This window comes from Castor canadensis, chromosome 6 (assembly GCF_047511655.1).
Source record: "Castor canadensis chromosome 6, mCasCan1.hap1v2, whole genome shotgun sequence".
NCBI lineage: Eukaryota > Metazoa > Chordata > Mammalia > Rodentia > Castoridae > Castor > Castor canadensis.
Window position 1 is genome coordinate 73558925 of NC_133391.1, and position 16988 is coordinate 73575912.

Genomic DNA, 16988 nt, shown 5'->3' on the forward strand with positions numbered 1-16988 from the left:
CAGCTCCAGACACACTCCCTGTTTAGCTGGTGCTTTTCCTACATTGAAAAAGCCATCCTCCCTCTGTTGGACAGGTGAACATTTTAAAGGTGCCTAGTATCCAGTTAGAAGAGGAATCATGGCTCAATCTTCAGGAAAGAAACATGGCTATACAGAGTCACTGCCTTACGTGGACACAGTATGCCTCCATGAAGGAAGAGTCTGTCTTCCGGGAAAGTGTGGAAAATCCAAATTGGTAAGATCACCTTGCGTGTGTGTGTGTGTGCAGGGATGCATATATGAACAGTTATATTAAAAAAAAACTATGATTCTATATTTATGACCTCTACTTACAAATCAAATTCCATATTATTAATTTTTTGATAACATAAGTAAGAATAAATGAATATATTTCCTGTGGAGGAAAAATGGCAGAATTCAACTCCTCTGATCACACATCCCAATTCTGGTATTTTTCACTCTCTCCAGAGCTAATGAGTATTGCCATTTTGCTGAATGTTCTTCCATATCTTTACATCTGCAGTCTTAGACCCTATATGTAGTGTGGTTTTTATAGCTTTTTTTTTGACATACATGATTATATGCCATGTAAATTATTGTATACTTCTCTTTGTTACTTAATAGCATGTTTCTGAACTTTATCCATTTGATATATATATATATATATGTAAATCAAGCTTATTCTTTTGTGTATGATTCAATCTTATGACTATACTGCATTTTATTTAGTTACTTCCTTTTTGATAGCCACTCAGATGGTATCTAGTTTCTTTTTATTACAAATAAGAATACAATATTTGTGAAGCTATTCCCTATATATGACTCCCTGTGCTATGTGAGTGTTTTTAAATGTCAGGGCTGTTGAGATAGTATCTACATACAACAGAATTTACTCTTCTTAGTGTACAGTCCTATGAGTTTTGATATACAGTTGTATTGCTACTGCCACAGTTAAGTTATTGAACATTTGGGGCATATACATACATACATACATACATACATACATATATACATATATATATACATACGTGTATTTTTTGGTGGTGGTACTGATGTATGAATTCAGGGCTTTGCACTTGTTTATTTATTTATTTATTGTTGTACTGGGGTACATTGTGACATTTATAAAAGTTCTTACAATATATCATAGTTGAATTCACTCCCTCCATCACTTTCCTTTATTCTCCCCTCCCCACATTCCTGGAATATTTGAACAGGTCTCATTTTTCCATTTACAAACATGAGTACATAATATTCCCACCACATTCATCCTGAACCCTTTCCTTACATCCTCCTTCCTTACACTGGTGCCAACCCCCAGACAGGATCTGGTTTTTGAAAAATGACATTTTTGTTTGTTTAAGATAGCTATACAAGGAGTTTCCTGTGACGTTTCCATGTATATATGTATTATAACCCAAATGGGTTCATCCCCTTTATTTTTCTCCTTTCTACCTTAGTCTCCTTCTTACGGTGATTTCAACAGGCTTAAAAATTTTATATTCATTCTTGTGTAGGAAGTACATCAACCATATTCACCTTCTTAACTTCCTACTTTTATCCTCTCTCTCTTATATGTGATCCCCCCTTTAGGGTGACCTGTTTTTCATAATATTGCTTGTATTTGTATTGGGTATATATTCCACATATGAGAGAAAACGTGACTTTTGGCCTTCTTAACCTGGCTAACTTCATTTAAGATGATGTTCTCCAGTTCCATCCACCTACAGACAACAAAATTTCATTCTTCTTTATGACTGAATAAAATTCTATTGTGTATAAATACCACATTTTCTTGATCGATTCATCAGTAGTGAGGGCTCTTGGCTGTTTTCATAACTTGGCTATTGTGAATAGTGCTGCAATAAACATGGGTGTGCAGGTGCCTTTATTGCAACCTGACTCACATTCCTTCAGGTATAATTCTATTCCTGGGGGGAGTGCAATTGGTGGATCATATGGCAGCTCTATTTTTAGTTTTTTTTTTTTGGAGTTTTATGCATAATCTTTATTCCTTCTTTGTTGTCATAGGACCTGTGCTTATGTTTTACAAACTAAGCAAACTGTCAGTGTCAGCTTTTCTGTAAACCCAAGATTACATACCAGCCTTGTGAGAATTGAGAACAGGAAGTAAACAGGTCAGGGTAGAGCATGCCTATAATCCCAGCACTAGTGAGGCCAAGGCAGGAGGATGTAGAGTTCAAGTCTAGTGTGGGCTGCCTAGAGAGGCCCTGTCTTCTTATTTATTTATTTATTTATTTTTTATTGTTTTATTATTCATATGTGCATACAAGGCTTGGGTCATTTCTCCCCCCTGCCCCCACCCCCTTATTTTTAGTTTTTGAGGAGCCTCCATAGTGTTTTCCACAGTGGTTGTAATAATTTACATTCCCACCAACAGTGTATGAGTGTTCCTTTTTCCTGAATCCTCACTAATATTTGTTGTTTTTTGTGTTCTTGATGGTAGCCATTCTAACAGGAGTGATGTAGAATCTTAATGTTTTGATTTACATTTCTAATTGGATGGTTTAAGCGACACCCATTAATTGCTCACAGTCTGGAGCCTGGGAAGTACAATATGTATCAGGGGCAAGTTTAGTGCCTGGTGAGGGCTTGCTTCCTGGTTTGCAGATGGGCTGTCTTATATCCTCACATGGTAGAGAAAGTGAGTTCTAATCTCTTCTTCTCTTCCTCCTCCTCCTTCTCTGAGCAATCCTTTATTTTTGCACAATTTGATGAAGAGGTTTTTCAGTAAATAACCTTTCCAGTGCAGAACAGATAACTTGAAAACGAGCCTCCAGTCACAGTAGCTGCTGTGCTCAGGGCTTGGTTCCCCCTTGCCCACCTGGTTAGGGAGTGGGGTGTACTTCCTTTCTTCATTAGCTTAGCCTGCTACTTCTTGATGGTGCACTTTATCATTTTTTGCCAATGCAAGGATTTGAAATCATCAAGTTCTGTCTTGTACTCTTTGTGCCCAGATACCACCAATCCCATGTGTACATTCTGTCCATTCTTTTTCAAGCATGGCATGGAGTAGAAACCTTGTAGGGTTGTGGGCACTCTGGGTTGTCAAATGACAGTCTAGGCTAATGCCTAGCCTTTTCTGCATGTCAAAGAAAGGCAGGGTGTCCCACTGAATGCCCTTGTCTCCTCCCTGGACAGCTTCAGGACAATGGGCTCTTTCTCTTCTTATAAGGATACTAATTCCATAATAGGGGTTCTATTCAGATGACCTCATGTAAACTTAATCACTTCCTAAAGGGCCCCATCTCCTAATACCTTCTCATAGTGGGGTGATGTTTCCACGGGTGGTCTGGTAGGGCTCAGTGGCAGATAGTTTGCTTAACACCCTGGGTTCCCTCCACAGCATCACATACATAAACGAGTTTCAGCATAAGAATTGTGGGGTACACAGGCATACAGTCCAAAACATATAGATTCTAGCACTTTGTCTTCCCATGTGCTAATACACTGATTGATACTCATTAACAACACATGAGTGTTCATTTCCCTACACGGCCAGCATTTAATATTAATATGTTTTTTAACTTTTGCCAGTATAGTGGGTGAGAAGTGATTAATTCCTTGGAGATGGATTTTTTTCTTTTTTTGAGAGAGGGGCACACCACATTTCCTAGACTGGTCTCAAACTCCTGGGCTCAAGTGTTCCTTGAGCTTCAGCTTTTTGGGTGACTTGGCACTACAGACCTATGTTAACACACCTGGCTCTTGCAAACAGATTTAATTAAATTAATTAATTTATTTTTAGTGGTACTGGAGCTTGAAATCCAGCCCTTTGTGCCTTTAGTTACCTTTTTGGATAGGGTCTAGCGTCTCTTCCCTGCATTGGCCTTGGACCTTGGTCCTCCTATCTATGTCTCCCAAGAATTACAGGTGTGAGCAACCTCACTAGACCTTGAAGATAGATTTTAAAACATAAGTAAAGTATCACAAGCACTAACTCTTAATAGTAATTATTATGTGAACTGTGATTTCAGAGGATAATTTACTGTGCTCTTTGTTATTGTTCTGTGCTGTTTGAATTTTTTATTATGCACCTATCATTTTAAAGGAAATGGTAAAGCTTTCAAGCCCACATAACTAAAACCTCCAAACGTAAAATCTATTCTTAATCCCCAGCACCTCCAGTCATTACTGCTCCCATAGCTTTGGGTGTATGTGATAATGAAGGATGTTACAGCAGCCTGTGCCTGCTCCATGAAAGAGAATGCTGCAGCCTGTTAGCAGAGGTTGGCTCTGAACCGTGCAGTTTTATTTCTTAGTTTCCCTCTTGACAAGAACTCTCATCAGCATAAATAGTTGGGATTGGGTGTAAAGGCTATGGCCAGTGAAGAGAGTTTTTGTTGTTGTTTTGTTTTGGCAGTACTGGGGTTTGAACTCAGGGCCTTGAGCTTGCTAGGCAGGTGCTCTGCCACTTGAGCCATACCTCCAGCCCTTGAGAACAGAGATCTTTTTGTGTGCAGAAGTAGTAAAAGAATGAATTGTCTGATCGTAGACAAAACAAGCCTTATTTCCTCTGCTTGATTTTAGTCTTCATGTTTTGCAGGTGTTTGGGCTATTGGTTAGTCTTAAAAGCTGACCTGAACTTTCATCCATTATAGTAAAATGATTAGACCTGATAATCCAGGGAAAACATCCTTTGGGAAACTTTTTACTTTGTGTGCCTTTTAAAAATTATTTTTAAAAATCATTCTTGTTGGAAAAAATGATTCATGCCTCTTGTAAGAAATATTAACCAATTCTGGGAAAAAAAAAGAAAAAATTCTCATCACCTGCATACTTGTCTCCATCCATTCCTAACTGAAACTGAGGTTGTTTCTGAATTTTTGGCTGTGACAAACAGCATTGTAGTGACAATCTTGGTGATTATGTATTTTCTCACTTAATTGCTTTTTAAAGTAAAATTGAGCAAAGTGGGCTTTCTCGTTCAAAGGTTATGTGCATTTTATATTTTGATGCCGTGATCAGACTACTTTATAAAAAGGTTTGACCAATTATCCTTTTTTTTCTTTCTTTGGTGTGTTATGTTCTAATCCTTTCTAAAATGTTGTCATTTATATCACTGACACAGCAGGCTAATACTTATTGATACCTACTATGTCAAGGTCAAAGCTAGATTCTTCATGTGTAGCGTTTCAGGCCCAGATTAAATAACTTGCCCATGGTGATGCAGGCAGTAAATTGCTGAGCCAAAATATGAAGCTAGGGAGACTCCCTACAGTGGGCTCCACCTTGAGCAAAGGAGCGAGGTGGGAATCTGGAAATTTCTCCTAGACTGTAGAGTGCTTTGGGTACTTGGGTGGAGAAGGGGTTTGGTCTTTTCTGAGCAGGGCTGGCCGTGCAGAAAGTGGTGATGCAGATGCCAGAGTGTGTTTCCTTAGCTCTTGACATAAATTTAGAGGCATTTTGGCAGGCATTCCAAATGACTGAGTAATCTGAGGGGGGTGGGGACATGCTCCTGAAAGAAGCACACATTACATTTTCATTTCCTTCCTTTGCCAGGGAATGTGAATGTAATGGGTAGCTCGGGCACCCAGAAGATGAAATATGGACAATTTTTTTAAAGGAAGAAGAAGAAGAAGAAGAAAAAAATCCACTGTCATGGCTTCTGAGGCTAAAATTAGACATGTAAGCTGTGTGTTGGTTAGCAGGTGTGGGCGTGTGAAGAGAAACCAGATGTCACTCTGTTCCTGTGCATGGCCTGTTGGCTTAGTTCAGAGATGGGCTTAAAATGGGTTTCCTGTACTAAACAGCCTCCTCTTTGTCTCTTTACATCATTCTCATTTTGCCTTCCCATTGCCCTCTCTGCAGTTGTGTCGTCTTTTTGGACCAGAGCTACGCAGGTTTTCCTCATTTGAATTCTCAGACAACTGGGTATTTCTACTATGCTGTCTTCCTTTACTATCTTCAGTCAGCCTTTTCCTCCTGTAGTTATTATGGAAGGAAGCTCCTATCCTTTTTGGAAGATAGATAGATGTGTTGTCCCTCACTCACCGAGCTCTTCCAGAGCCAAAGTTGTCACTCCTGCTGCAGAGAGGTCCTCGCATCCATTGCTTCTCCTGTATAGATTAGGGAGCCTTCTGCTCATAACAGAAGCTGTGCTCAGACAATAGCAGCCAGCGCTTATGTATGTTTCCTATGTGCCAGGCCCTGTGCTAAGCTTGGGGTGTGTGTGTGCAGTATATGTATATGGTATATTTAGATATATACATATAAATTAATTTAACACTTACTACCCCTACGAAGGTAGAACTCTTATTATTCCTGTTGCATAACTGAGGCTTACAGAAGTTAGTAACTCCTGCAAGGTAAGGTGGCCAATAAATGGCAGTGTCAGACTCAAACTTGGGCACTTTGGCTTTAGAATCTATGCTGTTTATACCTACAGTGCCTTCCCTTTCAACAAGAAACCATATTATCTCATAACCAAGTGACCTATATTTCTGTAGCTGTTAATCTTCTTTTTTGAGGTTGCTTTTCTGGGGTTTGAACTCAGGACCTTGTACTTGCTAGGCAAATGCTCTGCTACTTGGCTCCAGTTGCTTTTAGGTTATTTTTTAGAGTCTTGCTTTTTGCCTGGGTCATCCTGGGACCATGATCCTCCTACCTATGCCTCCCAGTAGATAGGATTGTAGGTACACACCACCATGTCCAACTTGTTGGTTGAGATAGGGGCTCCCTAACTTTTTGCCTAGACTGGCCTCAAACCAGTCCTCCTGATTTCCACCTCCTGAGTTGCTTGGAGCCATACTCCTGGCCTCATAACTGTATTCTTTTGGCTTTAGAATCTTCCCCTGTGTTTCCCCCCACCCCAAAGTTTGGATTCCTCATGGCTTCCAGCAGCAGCTATGGGCAGCATACTTCTTTGTCCACATTTAGTGAAGGAAAGAGCTGTGGGAGGGAGAAAACCTGTCTCCCAGAAATGGGGAAAAGTTGAGTCAGCTTAGATCACCTGCTCCCTCCTGGCCACTGAGGAATGTTGTGGGCCAATTGACCCTTACCAGTTAGGCTCACCCCGAGGGCTGGGGTGAGCTCAGTTCTCTGTGTGTCTGAGCTGCATGAGAGAGGGATGGGCAGCTGCATGGAATGACTGGAGTGCAGTAGAAGGGACACTACACACATTCCTTCCTCTTCATTTTCACCATGCTGCCCATTGTCTGCTTTGTGTTGGAAGTAACAAAAACTTATCACTGCAGATGATTACAGGGCTATCTTTGTACCAGTGATTGGGTCTCCCAGTTCCTGGAAAGCCAGAATGAACTAAGGTAGCTTCCAAATTCCTTGTTTTTCTATGTGTGGTGCATTTATTCAATAATTTACAGATCTACTTGATTCACATAGTCAGCCTGGCTGCCCCAGGCAAGGTCTCATGTCCTTTCTCCCAGTAACTGACTGGACTCTTGGGGTAGAATCTCATCTCTGAAAATAATTATATGTCCTTGTGTAATTAACTGTGCTTCTCTCAGCCTCAGTTTCCTCCTTTTGTAATGGGAACAATATCCCTACCTCAAAAGAGTGTCAAGAGGATTAAACAAAACAATACATAGAGCATTGAATAGTGCCAGCCAGGCTAACTGTTCTTTCCCTCCCACAGCTCTTTTCTTCACTAAATGGGGACAAAAAAGTCTGCTGCCCATAGCTGCTGCTGGAAGCCATGAGGAATCCAAACTTGGAAAAAAAATTACACAGAAAGATAGAGCCATAGTGAGATTTTGTGTTTCCTCAGTATCCCATCTCTGGGGGTAGGGCCTCTCAATTCAAGAGTCGAGGTACCAGATAGGAACCTTCTATTTCAGTTTTAAGCCTGGGAGAGAGTGATATTCAAGAGTCATTTGCAAGAATTTGGTATGGACTGAATCCTCCCGTATTTCTAATTCTTGTTTTGGTTTTTACAATTACTATGGTGGTTGTAGGTCCAGGGCTGTCATATAGGGTGTTATAATTTATTTATTCATTTTCAGTGCTGGGGTGAAACCCAGGGTCTTGAGCCAGGCAAGTGCTGTACCACTCTGCTACACCCCCAGCCCAGAACCAGGGTGCTTTGATGAACAGACTGAGGTTCTGGAGTCACAGATTCCCCACTGATGCTCCTGCTTTGCATGAGTGAATCTTAATCTGATTAAGATTAAAAATAAAAATAAAAGTTGCAAAACTTACTAAAATTTAAAAATAAAATTAAAGTCAGCTCTTGAGGGAATGTGCTTTATTTATGATGTAGAGCAGGACACAGGCATTTACTGTGCAAAATGGAGAATGGATGTTTTAGATTTTTTTAGAAGAAAGAGGAAAATCACAGTTTCTGCTTTCTAAAACCATACATTCTGAGTTAGGCTTACTAATTTCTTTCTGTATTGCCTTTACAAATATATTTATTTGTTATAGGTTCTTACTTATTCTTCCTTTCCTTTTAATAGTTTTTTTTTTTTTTTTTGGCAGTACTGGAAGTTGAACTCAGGGCTTTGTGCTTTCTAGGCAGGTGCTCTACCACTTGAGCCACACTTCCAGATTTATAGGTTTTTATTATACTATGTGGGATATCATCGCATTTGATTTGGTTTTAATAATTGACCTTTTACCCAAGTAGTGTAATTCTAAGAGATAACCATCTTGTGAAAGTATTTCTTGGGGCTTTGCCTTCTCACCACAACTGTATGTGTTTTTGTGGCAAGTAACTAGTTCAACAAATTTTCATTATCTTCATTATTGTTGAAGTTACTTATATTAATATTATTCATTGTAATAAATTAGCACGTAACTTTTTGAAGTTTTTGGTGTTTATTGTGTGTTTTAAATTTTTATTAGCATATATTCATTATACAGGGGGACTTCATTGTGACAACTCCTGATAACCTTACATCGTATATTGTTTAGATTGCTTCATCATCTCTCCACCTTGACCCCCTCCCTTCCCCACTTAAAGCAATTGCTAGAGGTTTCATCATTCTATTTCATATATGTATATGAAGCCCATCAACCATAATTCCTGACCTTCATCTCCTCCTTTCACCCTCCCCCAGCCCACATGTACTCTCCCACTGTACCTGTTATACAGACCTTTCATTTCATTTTTGATTCCAAAGTCAATGGTCAAAGTGGTTTCTTGATGGATCCCAGCTGTGAATATACTTAATTGTGGTCTGTTCAACCCCCTCTGTTACTCTCCTTTACCCCAAAAGTTTTTAGTTTCACATTTCTGGATTAAAACATCTTGTTTCAAGTAATTATCTGATAAATCACAATTAAGTATAATTTGTGTGCTTCAAGGCATAATTGTTGAGCTTTTTTCTTTGTGTATTCCTCTCTTTCCCTAGTCTAGAGACATTTTCTTTCTTTTTCTTTTTTCTACAAGCAAACTTAGCAGTTTGGTGACTTCTGTGCATTTTTAAGACTGGCATTGGTCTTTTTGATTAACTTCCAACTTGCTTTTACTGAAGTATTAACATTCTCTGGTGCTGCTTACTTTACTTAGAAATTATGGACTATGAGCACATGATAAAAGCGAGAGCACACAAGGGAGGGGTGAGGATAGGTAAGACACCTAAAAAACTAGCTAGCATTTGTTGCCCTTAACGCAGAGAAACTAAAGCAGATACCTTAAAGCAACTGAGGCCAATAGGAAAAGGGGACCAGGAACTAGAGAAAAGGTTAGATCAAAAAGAATTAACCTAGAAGGTAACACCCACACACAGGAAATCAATGTGAGTCAATGCCCTGTATAGCTATCCTTATCTCAACCAGCAAAACCCCTTGTTCCTTCCTATTATTGCTTATACTCTCTCTACAACAAAATTAGAGATAAGGGCAAAATAGTTTCTGCTGGGTATTGAGGGGGGGAGCGGGAGGGGGCGGAGTGGGTGGTAAGGGAGGGGGTGGGGGCAGGGGGGAGAAATGAACCAAGCCTTGTATGCACATATGAATAATAAAAGAAAAATGAAAAAAAAAAAAAAAAAAAAAAAAAGAAATTATCTCCAAGCCTCAGTCCTGGTGCTTAAGGGTATAGTTATTTAATAGCTTGAATAAATACAACTGTATTCATCCCCAAACATGCCTCCCTGTGCTCATATTGACCTTGATTTCCAGCACGCCAGTGGGTGATCAATTAGCAGAATGCACCACCAATCATGACAGTCCTGGCAACAAGGCTTTTTCTGTGCAAATATGACATCTGGGCTGGAGCCTTATTTTTGGCTCTGCAATACTGCCCTTCAAAAGGTACTCGTCTGCCTTCTCCTGTTTGTGTTCACATAATCAGGGTCTTCTCTGGCTTCCTAGGCAGTACTTACTGACTCGTGGTGGTTGTGCTCTGAGGTTACGATTTTCCACTGCTTCCCAAGTGTCTTGCACAGAGTGTGACTCACAAAGGATGCTCCATGGCCATTTGTTAAATGATGAATGCTCACCAGGATACAGATGGTGCTGGTCTGGACCAAAATGTGAATGAACAAAGGGAAGGGAAAAGGGATGAAATTAGACAGGGCAAGTGCAAGTTCAGAAACTTGGGTAGGATTTGGCAGGAAATGCCCTAGAAAAGGAATGTTGAGCCAGTAATATGGAGAGAACCCTCTTCTTATTTCTTCTTGGCCACCCTTACTCTTTGACTCTGGGAAAAGTAGGCCTGAGCTCCCTCACAGAGCAATGTGAAGTCCTCGTTATTGGACACCTGCATTGTTTCCTGTTATCTGCTCCGAGCTGTAATGACGTGGTGTTGGCCATGATCTGAGATGATTTGCTTAGGATACATTGTTAGAAGCAGATTAGGTCCAAGCATTTGTTTCAGTCTTTCACTTGGCATTGCTACCCTAAAGCACATTCCTACTGTTCTAGGATACTCCCCAGGACACCGCCATGTCAGTGTTGTAGGGACTTGTGCTTGAGATGGTGTCATGAGCACTGATATATAATGTGTGGGGACCAGTGCTAAGTGAAAATAATCACAGTGCAAATGATTACAGTAGCAGAGCCTCTTGTTTTAAAAAATGATTAAGAGTTTCAAGGCACTGGCAGCAGAGTATTCAGCCAAGTGTTTGGCCATTTTGAGCACTGAGGCCTCTGTGACCACCTGGATAACACACCATGAAGCCCCCCGTGAGTGGGATGCCTGCAGTAGTGGGCCTGATATCCAAAGACAAGCCTCCAATTGGAGTTAACAAACTCTTGCATGATTGAAGCTTCTCTCAGTAGCAGCTCAGGGGACCAGTAAGCTCTCATTAAATTGGCCTTTTTCCAGGCACTGGGGAAGGGGGTTGTGAAGTTAGCTGTGTGGATTCAAAGAGTGGTCCTGCACAGCTAAGGCAGTCTTGAGAGGAAAGTTTATAGCCATGAGTGCATATATTAAAAAGATTGAAAGATCCCAAATCAATGACCTAATGATACATCTCAAACTCCTAGAAAAACAAGAACAAGCAAATCCCAAAACAAATAGAAGGAGAGAAATAATAAAAATAAGAGCTGAAATCAACAAAATAGAAACCAAAAAAACCATACAAAGAATTAATGAAACAAAAAGTTGGTTCTTGGAAAAAATAAACAAGATCGATAGACCCCTGGCAAACCTGACTAAAATGAGGAGAGAAAAAACCCAAATTAGTAGAATTAGGAATGCAAAAGAGGAGATAACAACAAACACCATGGAAGTCCAGGAAATCATCAGAGACTACTTTGAGAACCTATATTCTAATAAATTTGAAAATTTTGAAGAAATGGACAGATTTCTAGATACATATGATCATCCAACACTGAACCAAGAGGAAATTAATCACCTGAATAGACCTATAACACAAAATGAAATTGAAGCAGCAATCAAGAGTCTCCCCAAAAAGAAAAGTCCAGGACCTGATGGATTCTCTGCTGAATTCTATCAGACCTTTAAAGAAGAACTGATACCAACCCTCCTTAAATTGTTCCACGAAATAGAAAGGGAAGGAAAACTACCAAACACATTTTATGAAGCCAGTATTACACTTATCACAAAACCAGGCAAAGACACCTCCAAAAAGGAGAACTATAGGCCAATCTCCTTAATGAACATTGATGCAAAAATCCTCAACAAAATAATGGCAAACCGTATTCAGCAACACATCAAAAAGATTATTCACCACGACCAAGTAGGCTTCATCCCAGGGATGCAGGGGTGGTTCAACATACGAAAATCAATAAACATAATAAACCACATTAACAGAAGCAAAGACAAAAACCACTTGATCATCTCAATAGATGCAGAAAAAGGCTTTGATAAGATCCAACATCATTTCATGATAAAAGCTCTAAGAAAACTAGGAATAGAAGGAAAGTTCCTCAACATTATAAAAGCTATATATGACAAACCTACAGTCAGCATTATACTTAATGGAGAAAAACTGAAACCATTCCCTCTAAAATCAGGAACCAGACAAGGATGCCCACTATCTCCACTCCTATTCAACATAGTACTGGAATTCCTAGCCAGAGCAATTAGGCAAGAAGAAGGAATAAAAGGAATACAAATAGGTTAAGAAACTGTCAAAATATCCCTATTTGCAGACGACATGATCCTATACCTTAAAGACCCAAAAAACTCTACTCAGAAGCTTCTAGACATTATCAATAGCTATAGCAAGGTAGCAGGATATAAAATCAACATAGAAAAATCATTAGCATTTCTATACACTAACAATGAGCAAACTGAAAAAGAATGTATGAAAACAATTCCATTTACAGTAGCCTCAAAAAAAATCAAATACCTAGGTGTAAACCTAACAAAAGATGTGAAAGACCTCTACAAGGAAAACTATACACTTCTGAAGAAACAGATTGAGGAAGACTATAGAAAGTGGAGAGATCTCCCATGCTCATGGATTGGTAGAATCAACATAGTAAAAATGTCGATACTCCCAAAAGTAATCTACATGTTTAATGCAATTCCTATCAAAATTCCAAGGACATTCATTAAAGAGATTGAAAAATCTACTGTTAAATTTATATGGAAACACAACAGGCCACGAATAGCCAAGGCAATACTCAGTCAAAAGAACAATGCAGGAGGTATCACAATACCTGACTTCAAACTATATTACAAAGCAATAACAATAAAAACAGCATGGTACTGGCACAAAAACAGACATGAAGACCAGTGGAACAGAATAGAGGACCCAGATATGAAGCCACACAACCATAACCAACTTGTCTTTGACAAAGGAGCTAAAAATATACGATGGAGAAATAGCAGCCTCTTCAACAAAAACTGCTGGGAAAACTGGTTAGCAGTCTGCAAAAAACTGAAACTAGATCCATGTATATCACCCTATACCAAGATTAACTCAAAATGGATCAAGGATCTTAATATCAGACCCCAAACTCTAAAGTTGATACAGGAAAGAGTAGGAAATACTCTGGAGTTAGTAGGTATAGGTAAGAATTTTCTCAATGAGACCCCAGCAGCACAGCAACTAAGAGATAGCATAGATAAATGGGACCTCATAAAACTAAAAAGCTTCTGTTCATCAAAAGAAATGGTCTCTAAACTGAAGAGAACACCCACAGAGTGGGAGAAAATATTGGCCAACTATACATCAGACAAAGGACTGATAACCAGAATATATAGGGAGCTTAAAAAACTAAATTCTCCCAAAACTAATGAACCAGTAAAGAAATGGGCAAGTGAGCTAAACAGAACTTTCTCAAAAGAAGAAATTCAGATGGCCAGAAAACACATGAAAAAATGCTCACCATCTCTAGCAATAAAGGAAATGCAAATTAAAACCACGCTAAGATTCCACCTCACCCCTGTTAGAATAGCCATCATCAGCAACACCACCAACGACAGGTGTTGGCGAGGATGCGGGGAAAAAGGAACCCTCTTACACTGTTGGTGGGAATGTGGACTAGTACAACCACTCTGGAAAAAAATTTGGAGGCTACTTAAAAAGCTAAACATTGATCTACCATTTGATCCAGCAATACCACTCGGGGATATACCCAAAAGACTGTGACACAGGTTACTCCAGAGGCACCTGCACACCCATGTTTATTGCAGCACTATTCACAATAGCCAAGTTATGGAAACAGCCAAGATGCCCTACCACTGATGAATGGATTAAGAAAATGTGGTATCTATACACAATGGAATTTTATGCAGCCATGAAGAAGAACAAAATGTTATCATTCGCTGGTAAATGGATGGAATTGGAGAACATCATTCTGAGTGAGGTTAGCCTGGCCCAAAAGACCAAAAATCGTATGTTCTCCCTCATATGTGGACATTAGATCAAGGGCAAACACAACAAGGGGATTGGACTATGAGCACATGATAAAAGCTTTAGCACACAAGGGAGGGGTGAGGATAGGTAAGACACCTAAAAAATTAGCTAGCATTTGTTGCCCTTAACGCAGAGAAACTAAAGCAGATACCTTAAAGCAACTGAGGCCAATAGGAAAAGGGGAACAGGTACTAGAGAAAAGGTGAGATCAAAAAGAATTAACCTAGAAGGTAACACCCACGCACAGGAAATCAATGTGAGTCAACTCCCTGTATAGCTATCTTTATCTCAACCAGCAAAAACCCTTGTTCCTTCTTATTATTGCTTATACTCTCTCTACAACAAAATTAGAAATAAGGGCAAAATAGTTTCTGCTGGGTATTGGGGGGGGAGAGAGAGGGGGTGGAGTGGGTGGTAAGGGAGGGGGTGGGGGCAGTGGGGAGAAATGAACCAAGCCTTGTATGCACATATGAATAATAAAAGAAAAATGAAAAACAAAACAAAAAAAAGGTATTATAGCCAAAACATTACAATCCCAAGCGAGTTGAATAAAAAAAAAAAAAAAAAGACAAGATTGATCACATGCATTAACTCTGCTTGAGGTCAGGAACAATGTGTCATACACTTCAGTTTAGCAAAACATTTACTGACCGTATACTAGGTTCCAGGCAATGTGCAAGTGCTGTTGATTTAAGGGAAGATAAGACCTGTGTTTGTAATCTGAAGCATAAAACAGATAACATAAACAATTTTATTTTAATTTTTTTACTAAAAATATTGCAATTTTAGCTCTAGACGAACAAAATTAATTACATTGGAAAATAGTACTTGTAGGGAAAAGCTCATTCCCTGGATAAATGATTTGTTGCTGTGAATTCTTTTTTTTTTTTTTTTTTTGGAAGAGGCTCCAGCCATAAAATTATGTTTATGACTGATAACATGGAAAAATGTTTATATGTTAAGTACAAAAGGGACATAAAATTGTATATACAGAATAACAACTATGTAAAAAAAAAAAAAAAGAGTGGTCCTGACATTTACTTCTATATGATCTTGAACAAATTTGGATCTTTTTTGGGGTGTGAGTGTGTGGGGGCAGGGGGCAGGAGGTGAGTGTTTGAGACTCTGTAGTCCAGGCTGGCCTGGAACTCGTGATCCTTTGGTCTTATCCTCCTGAGTGCTGGGATTATAGATGTACATTACTGTGCTTGGCAAATTTGCATCTTTGAACCTCAGTTTTTTCATGTGTAAAATGGGATCAATATTATCTGCCCCATGAAATTTTTGTTAGAATTAACCAGAATTCATGCATGTCAAAAACTTAACCCAATGCTTTACCATGACAGAATATTAGAAAGTTATTATTGATTATCAGTTTATTTTTTTGGTAGTACTAGGCATTGAACACAGAGCCTCATGCTTACTAGGCAGGTACTCTACACTTGATCCAGGGCTAGGCTTTTGCTTTTTGTTTGTTTTTCACGTAGGGTCTCCCTAACTTTTGCCTGAGCTGACCTCAGATCAGTATCCTCCTGATCTCTGCCTCTCAAGTATCTGGGATTACAGGCTTGCCCCACCATTCCTAGCCCTGATGATCAGTTCCTGAATACATTTTAAGAAGCGAAGCTTGACCACTCTGAGATATGTACCTGCACTAAACAGCTTGGTTTATGAGATTCCACCATTTGATCTATTCATTAGTGCTATGGTGTTCCTTGTCAATGGCCATTTTTAGTAATTAGCTAATAGCCCATGGTTCTGGGTGGGTTATAAGAGGAGCTGAAAAGGAGTGGGCGGTAGAAGAGGAGGTTAGAGGAGGCAGGAATGTGGTCTCACAGGCTGCTGTGCAGGGTGTGAGCGCTGGTGGAACAGGAAGGGGAGGAGGCTGGGAAGATGGGAGGCATCTGCTGCAGACTCTTGAGTGCCAGGATGAGGAGAGGGGGTGTTCATCACCTCCATTGCCAAGGGGGTCTGTGGCGATTGAGGTCACCTCAAGGTTAATGAAGTTCACTGGAACTGGATTTGCACTGTAAGCATTTGACTTCTCAGCCACTGTGCTTCTCTTAGCTGTAAACGGGAATAATATTGGTGATGGTGGTGGAATAGGATTGTTATTATGACTAAGCTCTGTTAATATTACTTTCTAACATTCATTGAGTGCTTACACACATTCCCTTGAGTGCTTTACACAGATTACCTTATTTAACCTTGGAACAATTCATGAAATAGGTATTAACCCTCATTTTACAGAAGCAGTTCCATAGAGCTTCAACCAACTCGATTATGTGGGTGGGTAGACCAGATGAGAGAAGATGTGAATCCAAACAATCAAATTCCTGGAACCACACCCATAATCCTTAAGACACACACACACACACACACACACACACACACACACACGCACACACACACACACAGAGCATGTTTTATATACAAATATATCGTATTTATAAATATTCATATTTCATGGGAGAGACTGTATAGTCTGGTAAGGTGGGGTGTGAATGACAGCTGGGCAGTCTGTGTAGCAGTGTTAGATCTAAGGAACTGGTTTTTCTTTGGGGCTCACTCTTCCTGTGTAGTTATAGAAGGCCCCGAACACAGTGGTGTCATCACAAGAATATCATGGAACATTTCCCCTCCCCTCAAAGACTCTTTAATTAAATTCCCATCATGAAAACAAGTAAGCAAGATTTGCCAGACCTAGCCAGTCAGTAATTGAGGGACAGGATC

At 39.6% G+C, this 16988-nt stretch overlaps 1 protein-coding gene across 7 annotated transcripts in view; it reads left to right on the forward strand.

Moving 5' to 3' along the window:
- Prelid2 (PRELI domain containing 2) overlaps nucleotides 1-16988 on the forward strand; it is a 99473-nt gene that overhangs the window by 16464 nt on the left and 66021 nt on the right. For all 7 annotated transcript variants that reach the window (XM_074076738.1, XM_074076737.1, XM_074076739.1 and 4 more), the window contains one exon: nucleotides 75-235. In XM_074076738.1, the coding sequence (XP_073932839.1) occupies nucleotides 75-235 (161 nt within the window). The remainder of the gene's footprint in view (nucleotides 1-74; nucleotides 236-16988) is intronic.